General features: G+C 42.2%; 2 protein-coding genes across 6 annotated transcripts in view; one reads left to right on the forward strand and one right to left on the reverse strand.

Annotated features, from left to right (window-relative positions):
* Positions 1-8,849, forward strand: part of TRPM5 (transient receptor potential cation channel subfamily M member 5) — a 37,259-nt gene extending 28,410 nt beyond the window's left edge. The window contains exons 18-24 of the mRNA XM_042038464.1: positions 286-460; positions 2,450-2,618; positions 3,308-3,486; positions 3,908-4,040; positions 5,962-6,034; positions 6,873-6,963; positions 8,000-8,849. Of these exons, the coding sequence (XP_041894398.1) occupies positions 286-460; positions 2,450-2,618; positions 3,308-3,486; positions 3,908-4,040; positions 5,962-6,034; positions 6,873-6,963; positions 8,000-8,100 (921 nt within the window). The 3' untranslated portion in view covers positions 8,101-8,849. The remainder of the gene's footprint in view (positions 1-285; positions 461-2,449; positions 2,619-3,307; positions 3,487-3,907; positions 4,041-5,961; positions 6,035-6,872; positions 6,964-7,999) is intronic.
* Positions 8,850-10,320: 1,471 nt separating this feature from the next.
* Positions 10,321-14,746, reverse strand: TSSC4 (tumor suppressing subtransferable candidate 4). Of its 5 annotated transcripts, none has more exons than XM_042038459.1 (4): positions 14,658-14,746; positions 14,182-14,308; positions 13,261-13,333; positions 10,321-12,212 (listed from the first exon to the last, which is right to left on the reverse strand). In XM_042038459.1, exon 4 carries the CDS (start codon positions 12,122-12,124, stop codon positions 11,084-11,086), a length of 1,041 nt encoding a protein of 346 aa, XP_041894393.1. In that variant the 5' UTR covers positions 12,125-12,212; positions 13,261-13,333; positions 14,182-14,308; positions 14,658-14,746; the 3' UTR covers positions 10,321-11,083. The 5 variants fall into 5 exon arrangements, with proteins under 5 accessions (XP_041894393.1, XP_041894396.1, XP_041894395.1 ...); XM_042038462.1 differs by having other exon boundaries at positions 13,198-13,333; XM_042038461.1 differs by having other exon boundaries at positions 14,578-14,668.
* Between the last annotated feature and the right edge of the window lie 1,062 nt (positions 14,747-15,808).

The raw sequence follows: 15,808 nt of genomic DNA on the forward strand, positions 1-15,808 counted from the left end.
TGTTTGATGATTGGAAAGCAAGATTTTAATTTAAATTGTGCCTTTATCTAAATGAACTACCAAAGAAGAGTGCTTACTAGAGGGCCAAGGACAATATGGTAACAGCAAGATCAGGCAAGGAATTCTGTGCATGGAGCTATATCCTATTCCACCTCCTTTAACCTAAACAAGCTTGTAAAGAGACAGAATTATTTGAGCCATATTCATACAGAAAGACTACTGTTCCTTGACTATGCAATCACAGTCACTACCCCTCCTTTTCTCCCCTCCCCCTCTCTTTTGTAGATGAAGGATGTTTTTTTCTTTCTATTTTTCTTGAGCGTGTGGCTCATTGCCTACGGTGTGACAACCCAAGCTCTGCTTCATCCCGATGACAGCCGAGTGGAATGGATATTCAGAAGGGTTCTTTATCGTCCCTACCTTCAGATATTTGGCCAGATTCCACTGGATGAAATAGACAGTGAGGAAATTTCTTTCTCCCTAACTTGGCCATTTTTGAATGCACACGTCTGATTAGAGTGTGGAATTCCTTCCAAGTATTTCCCTTTTTTTGTTTTTTTTTAAATCTTTGTCCTACGGGCCAAAGCTTACACGTTACTATCACACAAATAGTGTATTTGCAAAGAGATAATGGGCATTGTGGAGTTACATTAGAGCATAAGGGCTGGCCCTATTTAGATAAGCTCTCAGAAACACTCACACAAGGATTTGGTTTTAAAGGCTGGCATACCTGCTTTCACTTCGACTCATTTCCATTCAGTTTAACCTAGACCTTGTGTAAACTCAAATAATAAATCACAGCTCCTCCATACATTTTGGCAGTAGTTTAATGTGACAGTGTTAAAGCAGTACCACTCTGCCCATAAGCAAACACATTTTTTAGAATAAATACTACTCTAGAGCATTTATTTACTCTGGAGATAAGCAATTACTAGCTTTATTTGATTTGGGCAGCTTTATGTGCAGCATGGCAAACAAATCAACATAAAAATAATCACAGGACACCAAAAAAATTAGACATAAAAGTTCAAAGGCAATGTTTCTGATAGGTAAGCAGGTAAAATACAGAATAGGTCTCCTCCCAAAGAAGTCTGAAGTAACACCACAGCATTTAGCCAGAGAAAACAGTGCTAAATGTCACTGGCAATAATGAAGTGGGATTCAAACTCAGAGTAATATAAAATGGAACCAAAAAACGTGCCATAGACACAAACAAACCAGTAAGCATTCTCTCATGTTCACTCTGCTTAATAATAAAAAAACCCCCACATCTTAGAAAAACCAAAAAAGCCTGAATGACACATGAGAGAGGAGAGTGATTCATGTCCATTTTAAATGCCTGTGGTGTAAGCCTGCACAGCACAATCAATCACCCTTATTTCCATTAAAGTAATTGGAAAGAAACAAATATTTCTGGAATAGGATTCAACTCATTTGCCAAAAAGTCAGATGTAGCACTCCCTAGAAAGGTGTGTTTCTCTCCTTTGAAACTCCAGTGGGTGTCTCCACCTGGGTAAATAACCGGTTAAAAGAAACAGAGAAAAAAAAAGAACCAATTACATGGGCAACTTCCAGAAGGGATTAATTTGTTCTAGTGCCCTCTGAGGCTTATTTCTGTTTAACATCTTTATGAAATACATGGAAAGGGAGAGGGGTAATGAAGAGGACAAAATTTGCTGACAAAACTACATCACTGGGCCACAAAGACAAAAACTGACACCTAAGAGAAGCAGAGGAGCCTCATGAGTGCTGGATCATCAAATGAAATTCGGCATAGATAAGTACAAGGTAGTGCCCTTGATGAAAGCAGTCCCAGCTTGGTGAGCTTTGATATAACCATGTGCTCTAATGAATGTAACCATGGGGTTATCTGTGGCACTGGGGAAAAGGATTATTAGGGGAAAAATGGAGGAAAAAAAGTAAATATCATTATGCTACTCTAAACTTGTGGGTTTAATTCATAGCTGGAGACAGAATACAGAACTAGACCTGTCTGATGCAGTAGAATCAGCTGTTCTTCCTAACCTCCATTGCAAGCTCAGACACACAAAGCACTTTAAATTTAGAACAAGGAACCCCATTCCCAATTTTTACTGAGTTTTCTCCCTAACCCACACACCAGGCATGAGGACACAAGAATGTGGGGGAACTCAGAGGTGGTTTGATTTTGAGAACTCAAAACTAGTCATAAAAGGATACAGCCCTTTCAATACAATCCCTTTTTGGTGAACATTACCACAAAGCCAGCTGTGACAGCCATCCTGACTCTGAATGAGCAGCCAAGTTGTGGAAGTCTGCAGTGTCCTAGGGCTGCAAATATCTTGCACAACAGTGCAATGTGTTTTCAGGTACACAATCGTGCACATGATTATACTTTCACAAAATCAAATAAAGAAACATGGCATTAGGATTTCTCATAACTATTCTTTTCCTTCATCTTCCTTCGCAGCATCACGAACGTATCCCAGGAACTGCACCTTTAACCCACTGCAGATCCTGCAGCAGAACACCCCATCCTGCCCTAACAGCTATGCCAACTGGCTCGTCATACTCCTGCTGGTCATCTTCCTACTCGTCACAAATGTCCTCCTTATGAACCTCCTGATTGCTATGTTCAGGCAAGAGTGATTTCACTAAGTATCACGACAGAGGCTGCAAAGGTTTAAGTGGATGCCCACATTTACTACCTCACTGCTGGCTATTCCTTTTGGAATACACTTAAAATTTTCCTAATGAATATTACTTGGGGACTGATAGGCAGAACTCTGTGATTATATAGCTCTTAAGTTCTCATCATCTTTACTCTAGCCACATTGGAGACAAGGAGAAAAGGAGCCTCTTTTACTGCTAAAAATTCAATTAAACATGCACAGAAGGGTCTGAGGCCCTGGCTGCGCTGCATCACAAATCTGCAGGTGCACAGCAGCCATAAACTTGGCAGACTTTACAGTGGATGATTTGCACATCAGGGAAATGCTTGTTGTCAACACAGCTAATAATGATTCATTTGGTTGAAGAACTGATGTGGCATGTTTGCTGATCTTTCCTGAGCAAAGTAGAATTACCTCTCTTTAAAAAAAACCCAAGAAACCAAACAAAACAAATGTATCTTTTAATATTTGAAGACTGCAACTGCAATTATAGTAATATCTAAGAATTTGCACAAATTTTAGATTAAATTAACACTACTTGGTGACCTCGCTGTTCCTTTTTTAAAGTAAAAACAGGACTAAATTTTGTTATATTCATCTTTAGCTTGTTGTGGTGAAAGGAGTTACATACTTTTATTCCTCCCCCCAAATTACAGTTACACTTTTCAAGTTGTCCAGGGCAATACAGACATCTTCTGGAAAGTGCAGCGCTACAACCTGATTGTGGAATACCATGGCCGGCCTGCCTTAGCACCTCCATTTATCATTATCAACCACATAACTCTGGTTCTCAGAAGACTCTTCAACAAAATGGAGCACAAGAAAAAACACCTGGGTGAGTTGTTAACAAATGTGATCAGCAACTGGAGAGCCTGACTCTCTCCTAGGAGATGGTGCATACATGAAACAGAAGAACAAGTCAGATTTCCTTAAGCCAAGAGTCACAATTAATTTTTAACAAAGAGTGCCAGGAGAGTACAAGTGAAAAATTAAGGTTTATAATGTAAAATATAAACAGTTTCCCACAGCATCTTGATGCATCATAGTTACTACAACAAAGGTGGCAATATAAAACAGGTTAAAGGAATTTGATTCCTGAAGATTTAACAGTTGATAGGCTTAACAAATAGTTACTTCATTTGCTCCGGAATTTTAGCAATTATTAACCCTAAAAACAATCTTCCTTTAGCATATCAACCTTTCACTACTAGTATCAGAGCAAAGGGAGTAAAATACAATTCTTATTTTTTCCACAGAAAGAGATCTTCCAGTGGGCCTCGATCAAAAAATCATAACATGGGAGCTGGTGCAAAAAGAACATTATCTTGTAAACCTTGAGCAAGAAAAGAAAGCAAGCAATGAAGAAAGGCTGAAGGCTACATCTAATAAGTATGTTATTATGTTATTCTGACCCACAATAAGAGTAACTTGCAAGCCCTCAGCTTTCCATGAGTTCAACACTGAAGTGCTTGTAAAGCTTATATAAAGGGTCCAACTGGAATGCAGTTAGGAAATACATAGTCCATGAAAAAATGTGAGGCCAGCATCACTACAATGTTAGAGGAGTTTTTGTCACTCTTGAAGTATGTACAATTATAGACCTGCAAGTTCCAGCCAAATCTGTGGCCAAGCTCAATGAAAATCTTATTAATGGAGAAAACAGTGGAAAAACAGTTCATTTGCTATACTGCAGCACACGTAATTTCATCCCCTGTAGGAATACAACACAGACTTCTGAATGGAAGGCTAAGATACCTTGAATTATAGATGCAGAAGAACAAATATTTATGACTTTATGGCATGGGACTGAGTCTCCATTTGTGTACTTCTCTGTATTTTCCCTAGGAATACCACTTCAATTTGTTTAGTCTGCTAAAGAATAAGTCCTAAATTCAGAGGTTCAAACCTTTAAGTGAGACTCAAAGTAGTATATGCAGGGAGAACAGAAACATCTAAGACAGCAAAGCAGTGTTTAAAGAAGCTTTTAACACCTGTTCCAGCTGTTTTCTCTTACAATAAAACAGACTTCAAATAGAGGTGCAATGGGTGTGAAAGTTACCATAATAAGTAAGTTCCATGGAAATGTTCCTGTGCTGTCTGCTTTCTTTCAAAACAAACCTCCATCTCTCCAACTCACAGAATAGCTGGAGACCAGAACAGCATACTTATGTTCTTGGAAAATACTCTTCTCCCTCTAATTCACATACACCCTTAATTCATCATAATTTAGAATGATTATATAGGTTTAAACTTTATTCTCATAAGCAGATCACTGACAAACCCTTGGAGTGAGTGCTTAATTGTTGAGACCATGCAATAGATACATGTGCAATTGCTTCCAAACAAAGGGCACTATATCCTTTATATAATATGGAATAAAGGTGATATATCATAGGTGAAGTTACTGGAGGGGAAAAGTGAGAATCCATCTGGCTTCACAGTATTTCAGGTATAGCAGAGCCAGAAGACAACTGGAAGAGATTCAAATGAACACCACTAACCCCATGGTTTTTATCTTTGCTCTTAGGTGGTAGTAGTATGTTTCTGAAATCTTACGAAACCCCCAGAAAAGTGATTCTTTGAATTTTGTTTGCATTGAACCAATCTCAAAATGCATTAGACCCACCCAGCAGCAGGGTTTTCACATAGGTGAGATTGGAACGTAGCCTGTTAGAGGGAAACTCTGAAATAGCAGCTAGGAGAAACCAGAGAAGGATTTGCCAAGCCTGTGAGGAATCAGATGCTAAGAATAAGGAACTGATGGGGGAACAGTTGACAAATGCAGAAAGCATGGGGGTAACTCAGTAATTTGAAGGCACTATATGGAAGGTCCTTAAGCAATCCCTTTGGGCTGCATGAAAAAGGGATTTGACTGTCAAGCCAGTTTCCAGAAATGAAAGCTTGCATAAATTTTAAGTGGCTTATCTCTTTTGTGGCCTCAGTTCTCACACCACGATCAGTTTCCTTTGGATACAGGTGGGAGAGACAAGTGGGTGAAATGACAAAGCTGCTCCTTTCTGCTGCCCTTGATTTCCGCAGCAGCTGGGGCTAAATGGCCCTCACCAGAAGCTGAATGGCTGCCCTGATCTGTCATTTGTGAGTCCCTGGGCAACAGGTGCATGAGAATGTTCCAGAGATGCTGTTTTGCCTCAAAAATTTTCATGGGAACACCTCAAAAAGACAAAGCTTTCAGGGGACTGTGGGATGTCTGAGCAGCACAGAAGTGCAGTGAAGTTACACGTGCTTTGTGTTTTATGATTTCTTCTGAGGCCTCTCCTTTTTGCTCAAGGTGTTTGCTTTGTTTCCACAGGGTGGATAATTTGTCTAAGTATTTTAGTGGGTTGAAAGAACAAGAAAAACGGTTTAAAGTTCTGGAAGCCCAGGTAAGTAGTATTTTCTAGGCATTTATATCAGCTTTAGGATTCACCATCTTTCCCTCATTTAATGGTGGTTTGGCAGACCCTACTTAGGGATACAGGGAAGGAGAAACGGATCTGTATTATGGTTTCACTTTCCTTATTGCCTTCTGTCTGGTGATGTACATATGGAAAGGAACATTTCTGAACTCTTGTAGAAAGGAGAAAAGCAAATACAACATTCCTTGCTCAATTTGGTTGTTTACTCGAGAAGTATTTATTTCCTTTGTTAAGGATACCTCTGGAATGAAATGCTTCATCTTCCCCCCTCCACTCTTGTCCTTCTCTTAATCTTTTCTTTTTTTACACTGTCAGCTTGGAAAATACTCACATTCTGTCTGATCTGACCTAATCTTCCTGTACATCAGTTTTTCTAATTTTCTTAAGATACCAGGTACCAACATCTCAAAGGGAAGTGTCCAGCAAACAGTTATGAAATCCAAATAATAGCAGGAAACTCTGTCTTGAGATTTTGATGACAAACCCTTGAAACATAAACAAACAACATTTCTTACACAGTCTGAAAATGCATTACCACCTGCTTTGTAGCACAACTCTTATTGTTTTCTTTATCTCTATGACTCTCCAGTATAATTTTGGCCTCGCTGAAAGTTCTTTATCTTAATACTCCCGCTACAGTTTCCTGCTCCCTTCTTATCCTTTTTATGGCTTCCTGATAAAAAAGTCAGGCTATAGAGGTCCAACAGAAACACACAAGGAATGATTTAGTAAGTTTGTGCCAGCTTGAGGTAATGCAATATACTCGCAAAAAAGGGCAGGTATTTAATCACTACCTATTTTGTAGATTTGCTACTGTACAGCTGTTATCTCCTCCATGGCAGAGGTTTTAACCAAAACCAACCTCTTGTGCACTCAACCAGCTCCAAACCATATATGTAAGTACTGAAAACAATCACAGAAAAGCTAATTAATACAGCTGAACAATGTAGTTAAAAAAATGCAAGGCAGAGAAAAAAAAAAAAGATTGGAAAATAACCCAATAAGGAGATACCTAGAGGTAATGGGAATATAAAGAACAGAATATTCTTACTTCAGAATGAAAAAATTACCTTTTGCAAAGTACATTTAAAAGCTTTGGGGCAAGGACTGTCACTTAGGGTGAGTTAGAACAATCTTACCCAGTTCAAGCACATAAACAAGTATCTATTTGCAACAGAGATGGCCTTAGGGGTTTCTTGAGTCCATGAGATAATCCTACTGAAGTACTACAAAAATATTTAAAATGCATAACAATAATCCTTAAAAATAAAAATTGAGCAATTCTCCTACCTTGTTTTAATTAACAGAATTAATTTGCCTTCAGAGCTGCAGCTATTTCTGTCAGTTAAGAATGTTGTCTTGTGTCCCAGGGCTCCACCATTTGGAGTTTAGAGACAGGAACAAGCTATTTCTCAGCCACTGCAGGATAGCCAACACAATAAAGATTTTGGATATCCTTCTTAATGACCTATTTCAATATCTACCTATTGCTATCTATTACACAAAATTGCCTCCAAAACCCATAAACTGAGCATATACATACTACATGGAAAAAAGGAGCAGCTGGAATACTCAACGAAGTTGTGACAAGACAAAACCTCAAATCACTCAGATTTGAGCTAACCTCAAGCTCTATTTAATTCTGTTGGAAGTTTATAAAACACTTATGTGAGCTGCTTCATTATCAGTATTCCCATAAAAAAACTCCATCCCATAGCAGGCTTCCCAGATATTTTAATACTAACTGCATAAAAATCAGAAATTTAAAAAGCTGAAAAATAAGCCTGTGTTTATCACTTACTGAGCAAATGCAAAGTAATACAATCTACACTGTCTTTTTTTCAACATTTTAAAGTTTCTTAAGCAATTACTACTATGTGCCCCTTGTCCTAAGGCTTTTAAATGAGCACATGACTTTTCCAATCCTATTAGGTGTGAAGAGTGCCAACACAGAAGCGCCTTTGCCACAAAGAAGCGAAAGAGAAGAGCGTGCAGATCAGTCTGAGACTGACATTGAATACATTGATAATTAAATTCTATTCTATTTCTTCACATTACACCTTTAGTCCTACTGAACTACTAGAGAAGTAAAATCCTAATCTCATAAAGGCCTCAGGGCAAACTCCGTATGCTAAGCACTATCAGTCCTTGACATTACTGAGGACTTCTTGGTCTTTCTTTCCTGCAGCTCCTCAGTCCTTTCTCCAAAACCATTCCATGAACAGCACTAAAAGCTTTCTCCTCCAGGGTGACTCTATCACCTTATTTTCTAAGTACCATTTGTTCTCCAGATACCACACCCTCAAGCCACCATCATCACTGCCAAATTCCACATTTCTCTGATCAAGGGAGCCTCCCTTTGGAAGGGCCATCGTTTACGCACTGAAAAACAAGCTCCTTCCTTGGCCAAGAAATCAAGCTTGTACTCCTGAGCTGCTTAGAAAAGGAAATCAAGAAATAGTTTCCACAGGAAAGGGCCTGAACACTGAACCATTACAATCCATACAGTTCCTACAACTCTCAAACAATTGCACTCACCAGCTTCTCTTCCCACACTGGCTCCTAGGAGGCATTCCTTTGCTGGTATTCCTTCTTGAGAGCTCCTTACTCAGCCTCACAGACTCGAATCACCTGGGTTTTGTTGTTCCCGTGCCCCATCACAGCTGCTGCCAGTTTCCTGCTGGAAAGGAGCCTTTGCCTCCATGTATCACACCACATGGAATGCCTCCTTTACACCTAAACATCTGATTTCATTTTACTTTTCTTTCTCAAAGGTCAGGGGGGAAAAAAAAAACCACTTAAGAGACTTTAAAACAAGAATGTGTACTAAGAAATATCCTGCAGACTAGGAATTTGGGCTGTTTGTGGCTTTTTCCATTACTTGAACTGGCTTGTACATTTTTAGCATACAAAAGCTCGCTGGCGTTATTAGAATTTTGCAAGATACTCCACTAAAATATCAATAGCATCCTCTAAGGGGAAATGTCTTTGGAATAATATAAACAGCATCAGAAGGGGGAAGTATTGGGCTGTGTCTGACACTGATAAGCTTCAGCTGCATTTCCTTACACATATAATATTGTCTCTATGCAATGTAATTGTAGATTGCACAAAAGCTTTCTGTTACCAGAGGTGGAAAAAAAAATAAATCTCAGCTCTGACCAAAATGAGCCTTTTATTAACAGATATTAATCTTGTTAAGATGGCTTCATGAAAGAGGCATTTGTCCAGTTATTCAGCTCTGCCCCAGGCCTGTGAGTCCATTAGCAGCAATTGAATTTTGGTAGTCCCACCGGTTCCTCACCCTGGGCAAGCAGAACTCATAAACCCAGTAAGTTTGTACTGAGCTGCATTTCTTTGTTAGGATGTAATAGACATCTCACAACCAGCGCTCCCTGCGCTTGGCAGCAGCTTCCACTTTGAAATGGCTACTATTTTCATCGTGATCAGCACTCTAATTATCCACTGGAACCCAGAATCTATCCATTTGGACTTGCTATCTCCCACTCACATGCACTGGAGCAACCAATGTATTTACCAATGACCCATTAACTAATGTGATCCAAGTGCACGCTCAGGAGAAAAGACATTCTGCTCTGAAAATTAAAAGGTGAGCTTCAAAATAAGGAGCATAACTGCTCCTTTTACAGTGCTTGCTGCATCTTCTGCCAAATGATGCATCTGTTCAAACACAAAGCCCAAGTGAGTTGGGCCTTCCAGTTAATTATTGTTAAGATGGACTCCCCTCCAGAAGTCACCCCCTCAAACACCCTTCAGAGTTTGAGCAAGCACAGTCTACCAAGAAATATCACAAATTCTTAAGAATTAATCTTCCACTATGCAGTTATAAATACTACCCTTGGGATTGGTTCATTTAGAATACTGGCAAAAAAAAAGTCAGTTCACACTGACCTGAACTAGAGTTTCAAATCGTATAACCTTTCAAAGAATTTAATCTTTCAACCTTATTTATTAAATTTACTAACACTGTGGAAAAAACCTACTATAGTTGACATTCCTTATAATGTGATTCATTGTATGAGATGACTCATCCTAGGAGGGGATAATACATTGTAAAATGATTGAAAATGTTAAAAATGTGAGGTTTAGAACCTGTAAGACTTGAGGGAGAAGTTAACAAGATGGCAAACTTAGAGTAACACTCTAAAAGGTTTTCAAGACAGTTTTCAAATCAAATAAAGTATTTGGTAAAACTCTACAACTGCATTACTCAACATGGTTCAGAGATTAAATCAAGTTACAACTGAAAGTTTATTGTATCACATAAAACAAAAAAGTATCCAGTTCTGGTATCAGTATCTCATTCCTACGAATTCCCCCAATCCACACACAATCAATACAGAAGCAGCACCTCCAGGAAAGGATATACAAAGGTGCAGGTCAAGGATCATCACATCATATAACTGGGCACTGTTGTGCTTTCACCCTCAATGGCAATGAGAGAAGGATGTTTTTACACAAAAAAGTTAAAGGGTTTCCTTCCTGGGACAGGGCCAGGAGAAATCACATCTAGTGGAAGACTAGGTTTTACTTTCATTGTTTAAAAATCTCCACATAATGAGCTCATCACTTTTTCTCCAGGATTCTGCAGAATTTGGGAACAACTCCAAAATGTGGAGTTACTAGGAAGCCCTGCAGCCTTTTACCTAACACTTCTGTTTCTTTGGATACTTCAGCCCTAGAGCAAGACCCAGGGAGCTGTTCAAGCAAACAAAGCACACCTTATGCTCTCCTGCCAGGATGCAACTATCCTGTGCCCATGGACTTCTCATAAACAGAAAGTCTGGAGTTTATTTTAGATAGCTTAATTTCTAACAGTATAAAATGTTCTTGGTGGCTCTGACACAAACTGTTGGACAAAAAGCTATCACATGGTTTTCAGACCAGAAAAAAGAAAAAAAAAAAGCTACCACATGGTTTTCAGACCAGAAAAAAGGAAAAAAAAAGAGAAAAAAAATGAACAAGTCCTGGGATGTCTCCAATGTGCTTCATCCTTCAGGACTCTTCCTCCTCCCCTTCATCGTCTAGTTTAGGTCGGAAATTTTTCCTGCTCTTCTTCTTACTGCAGTGGAATCCAACTGTTCCCACTGATGGCTCTTCAACTGCACCCCTAAACCTTGCCTCAAGTTTATATTCTGTGTTCTGGTCCCCCTCCATCATGCACTCCTCCTCCTCTGCTGCCTTTCCACTGTCACTGTCTAAGTGCCCCAGCTCTACCTTATCTTCTTCCCTCAAGTCATCAGTCTTCTTAAGAGATTTTCCTTTCAGATCTGTCTTCATCTGCTTCTTATCATCCTCTCCTGTTGATGTTTTCTTTTCCAGTCCGTCAACACCTCTTTTAGTTGGTTTGGTGAAGACAATCCTCCCAGCTCCGCAGCTGGAAGGGTCCTGGTTGAAGGATGGGGTGTAGCTATCTTGAGTAGCCGAGCTCTGTTGCTCCCCTCTTTTCTTCAAACCACCTAAAAATTCCAGGGCCACTGCCCTGTTAGTCTTGTCACTGGACTCTGAAACTCCCTCTAGGCTGTATTTGGTCCAGCGCTCTGGGTGTGCCACGTAGTCAGGCACCGCAGGAGAGGTTTTGGGAGCCTGCACTGGTCTGGCTTGCTTTCCCATGTTTTCTGGGACCACAGTACCTGAAACTGTGGTGGGAGGCAATGGACGCTTAAACCTCCCATCAACAACATTATCTTCAGGCATTGAGGGCACAGACAGCTTGGCCGCCTCTTCCAGGCAGTCAAAAATGCTCTGGCTACGGAGAGAGAACATAGAACTCATGCCCCTCAGATGGAATGGCTGGACAGGAGATCTGTGACCGCTGTTTGAAGAGTCAGGGGTCTCCCCTGATCTGAAATCCCCTTCATCCACACATGGCTCCTTGGGAGATATTGTATCAACTTCTGCTTCACCCGCCAGCCCCAAGTCATCAGAGTCAGAATCGCTGAGCGACACCGTGTCTGAGGGCAGAGCTCCTTCGTAGTCTCTGGCACCATCATCCACTATCCCCAGAAAAGGTTCACCCGCCTCCTGGTCTCCCATCTTCGAGCTGTCACTCCACTGAGGTCTTTGATGTAGGCCCAGGAACAATTCTAAATACAGTTTTCCAAATGCCCAGCGAGTTTAGTGCCTAGAATACAAAGGAGCATAAAAACTTAGCTGTGAAATGAGAACCAAGCATGAGACCATCACTCTGTGTCATGAAAAATAATTACAACCGCAGAATAACAGTTCGCTGTGCTTTAGGGATTCCCAAGCAATTTTGCTTCAAATGAAAACATTATTTAAGGAATGAATGCACGTTACAATTAAAGATTTACAGGAGACTGAATACAAGAATATGAAGTAATTGAAAGTAGTGCTACCAAATTTCATTACAGATTACGGCAGGTCTAATTACTAAAAGATGAATACAAAGCTCTTGAGTAAATCTGAATCCCCCAAAGCTTATACATCTTCCAAGAGACAGCAAAGACCTCTGCATATTACACCCTGTGTTTATTCACACTGTAAAAATCCACAAAAAAGCACCCAATTTCTCACTTTGACTGGGCCATTACAATCCTTATTGCATTGCACTGTACCTGCTGTCACAACAGCCATCATGTTCTGCCTGTTATCAAGGACACTATCACCGATCCAGGTCAGTGGCAGAAAACCCACAAAAATATCAGGGCCACGGTTTCAAGTCTGCTTTAATGTGGCATAAAGTACCAGCTCCACTCCTTCCTTTGGCTTTAAGCTCTCGTGTCATCACTAGAGTCCAGGAATCAGAAAATGAGCCAGCTCAAGAAATCAATCCCATTGGACTATGAAAACTGATCACATGTGCCGTGCTTGCACACGAAAATGAGGAGAGGTTGCAACCACAAGCCTGCAAGAGCTGGCCCTTCAGTCAGTAAATGACAGCGTGATTTGAAGCCTGACTTTCAGGAGCAGCTGGAATACCTGACAGTGCCACCTGCTTGGAGGGAACCTTGCTGAACTCAGGTGGTCAATGATCACGCTACCACTTGCTGGGCAACTGGAAAGAGAGCTGGCATACTCACATTTTGGTTCAGCTCACATGAATTATAGAAACAGTTCTAACATATTATTAGAATAAGCTTGACTACCTAATTATAGCCTCTTCTGAAACGATGCAGTAAACAGACATGGAAAGTCTGTTAGTCACTCACTTTCTCTTGAGACTGAGTCAGCTTCCCCTCCTGAGGGTCAGTTAAAGCCACCAAAGATCTCAGCACTTCCACCCTAGAAAACAAACATTTCCATCACAATACTGGAAATGTAGTTTTAAAAATAATTCCGTCCCCCTGAATCATCCAAAGCTGCAGAACTGGGTTCTAAATCTGACACAAACTCATGGTGGTGTAAAAGTCCACAGATATTACTGAATTTTTGGCAGAAGAACAGCACACAACCTAATAAGGCAGGCACCACTATATTTACCCAGTCTCCACATTCACACTGCCAACTTTATCCTGCACAACGGAAGAGAGGTTTTAAAAAAATTCAAGCTGTAATTTGCACGTGCAGAAATCCAGTACTTAATAAACATTATTAAATGCAGCTAAGAAGATACCAAAATAATAGTTATGCATTGCAAACATTAAGTACTGCTAACTATTCAGACCATGGGTAGTGCAGACTTCTGTATTCAAAGAAAAGTCATGTTCAGAGCTAGGGACAGATTTTCATGAAGCATAAAACACAGAGAAATTTCTGAGGAACCCAACACACAGAGTGCTATGTTCCATGTCATGTTTGGCTGCCTTTGACAAAAAGGATCTGACGGCTGCTTTTGAAACCACTACCCTCCGTGTAACCCCTAGCGGGTAATAATCTTCTTAAAATGACAGTCTTCTGCTTAGTTTTGGAACACATGAAAAGTGTCAACTACAACTCAGAAGAGGCCTTGAAGTGCACAGTTAAATAAAATAGCTGTCTTCAGGTGGCAATAAAAGTGTTCATCACGGGAATCTCGTATCTGAGGGCACTTACGACAGAAAGGAGAAATTTTGCTCCTGAGGAGATGTTTTAGCCTTAACAAGGCCAATAGCCAAACATGCTGGCCCTTACAGCACACCAGACTCACTCACAGGTTTGTCAGGGTGACATGATCACAGCACGACTCGGCAAGGATGACGTCTGCCCGGATGGGAAAGTCCCGAGTGGGCTCCTCCATTCTGGTGTTGCCCAAACAGGCTCTGTGCGTCTTCCCACAGCCTATGAGGAGGACGGAGACCTCAGTCACCCCAAACCACGGCCACAGGCCTGCTCTCATAGCACGGAGAGCACCGCACCAAAGCCCACACAGCCACTCGGGACAGGGATCCGCAGGCCCCCGCGCCAAGGAACAGGGAAAAGGAACGGGGATGAGAGCAGCGGCCCCTGGGCAGTCGGGGAGAGGAAGGTCACGGTGCAGCCCCAGCTGTGCCGCCCGTCCGCCCCGGGCCCAGGGCCCTTCCCGGCCCGGGATGCTGCTGGATACGAACCGCCCGCACCACACGCGCCCCTCGCTGGCCTCTGCACCCCGGCCGCCGCCAGCCTCCCGAGGAAGGGGGAGTCCCCGTACCCCGACACCGCACGGCCACAACAACTTCCACAGCAGCCGCCCGCCTTGCCCGCCTCTGCCTCCGCCTCTCCGCCCACAGCCCGCGGCGCGCCGGGACACCGAGTCCCTGCCAGGCTGCACGGAGCGGACAAAACAGCGGCGGGACCACAACTCCCGGCGACGGGAGCGGCGCGGAAGGGCCCGGCGCCCCCGCCCCTCCCCGCTCCGCCTCTCTCGGCGCTCCTGGGAGTTGTAGGCGGCCGCCTTCGCTCGGCGGGGGACATTTTGCGAGCCGGGCCGTGGGGCGAAGCGGGGCTGAGCGGCGGGACTGCAGCTCCCAGGGCGCACCGCAGCGCCGACATTTCGCAGTTTGTGCGGGGCTGCCCTCGGGGCTCGGCGCTGGGCCCGGTGCGGGGCTCGGTGCGGAGCTCGGTGCGGAGCTCGCCCGTGGCCCCCGGAGAGCCGCGGTGGCACCCTGAGGGGCAGGCACCGCCCGCCGCCGCCCTCCGCAGTCGCAGTCTGGGAAAAAGACCCGTGTCACAGCTTTTGTTCTCATCGGAAAAGCACGGCGTGGCCACCACGAACACATCCGAAGATTTTTGGTTTTTTTGTTTTGTTTTGGTCCTTTTTTTTTTCTCTCCTTACGTGTTTATTCTCAAACCGGAAAGCCCCAAGTCGCTTGAGGCATAAAACTACTATCCATCCATCCATCCAAAAAAAAAAAAAAAAAGTTTCCATTTTCCGCCCCAGAAGAACATTTTTTGCGCGTGTGTCAAGAAGTGGAGCTCTGAAAATTTTTTATTTGCGCTGGCCAAAGAGGCTCGATTTTTGTTTTTTTCCCCTTATTTCAGCAAAAAGTTCAAATTTTCAGCGCAAATACATTTCCCAAGAGGCTTCAGTATTCAGCTTGTTTTCCCTATGTTTAGGAAAAATAGTTTGCTGTGCTGGGGGGTTGTGCCAGACAATGTTGTGGCTGCAGAGACTTCACTGGCTCCCTTCAAGCTGGGCCTCACCGTGACTCACCCGTAATATAAACTGCAGCCACTTCATATGCATCCTCAGTTTTTAAATACGTACTTTTGCCTGCTGGAGTGTTGCTAATTACAGTAATTTATGACACGAGGTCTGTGTTCAGAATATACTTGGCAGCAGTGATGAGGTTATTGCAAATG

This window comes from Corvus kubaryi, unplaced genomic scaffold, assembly GCF_017639235.1.
Source record: "Corvus kubaryi isolate FWS band 111438036 unplaced genomic scaffold, C.kubaryi_AGA036_p1.0 37392, whole genome shotgun sequence".
In the NCBI taxonomy this organism is placed as follows: domain Eukaryota; kingdom Metazoa; phylum Chordata; class Aves; order Passeriformes; family Corvidae; genus Corvus; species Corvus kubaryi.

Excerpts from the sequence above, each read along its gene's own strand:
- TSSC4 (XM_042038460.1), bottom strand. The coding sequence starts at position 12,124 with ATGGGAGACCAGGAGGCGGGTGAACCTTTTCTGGGGATAGTGGATGAT.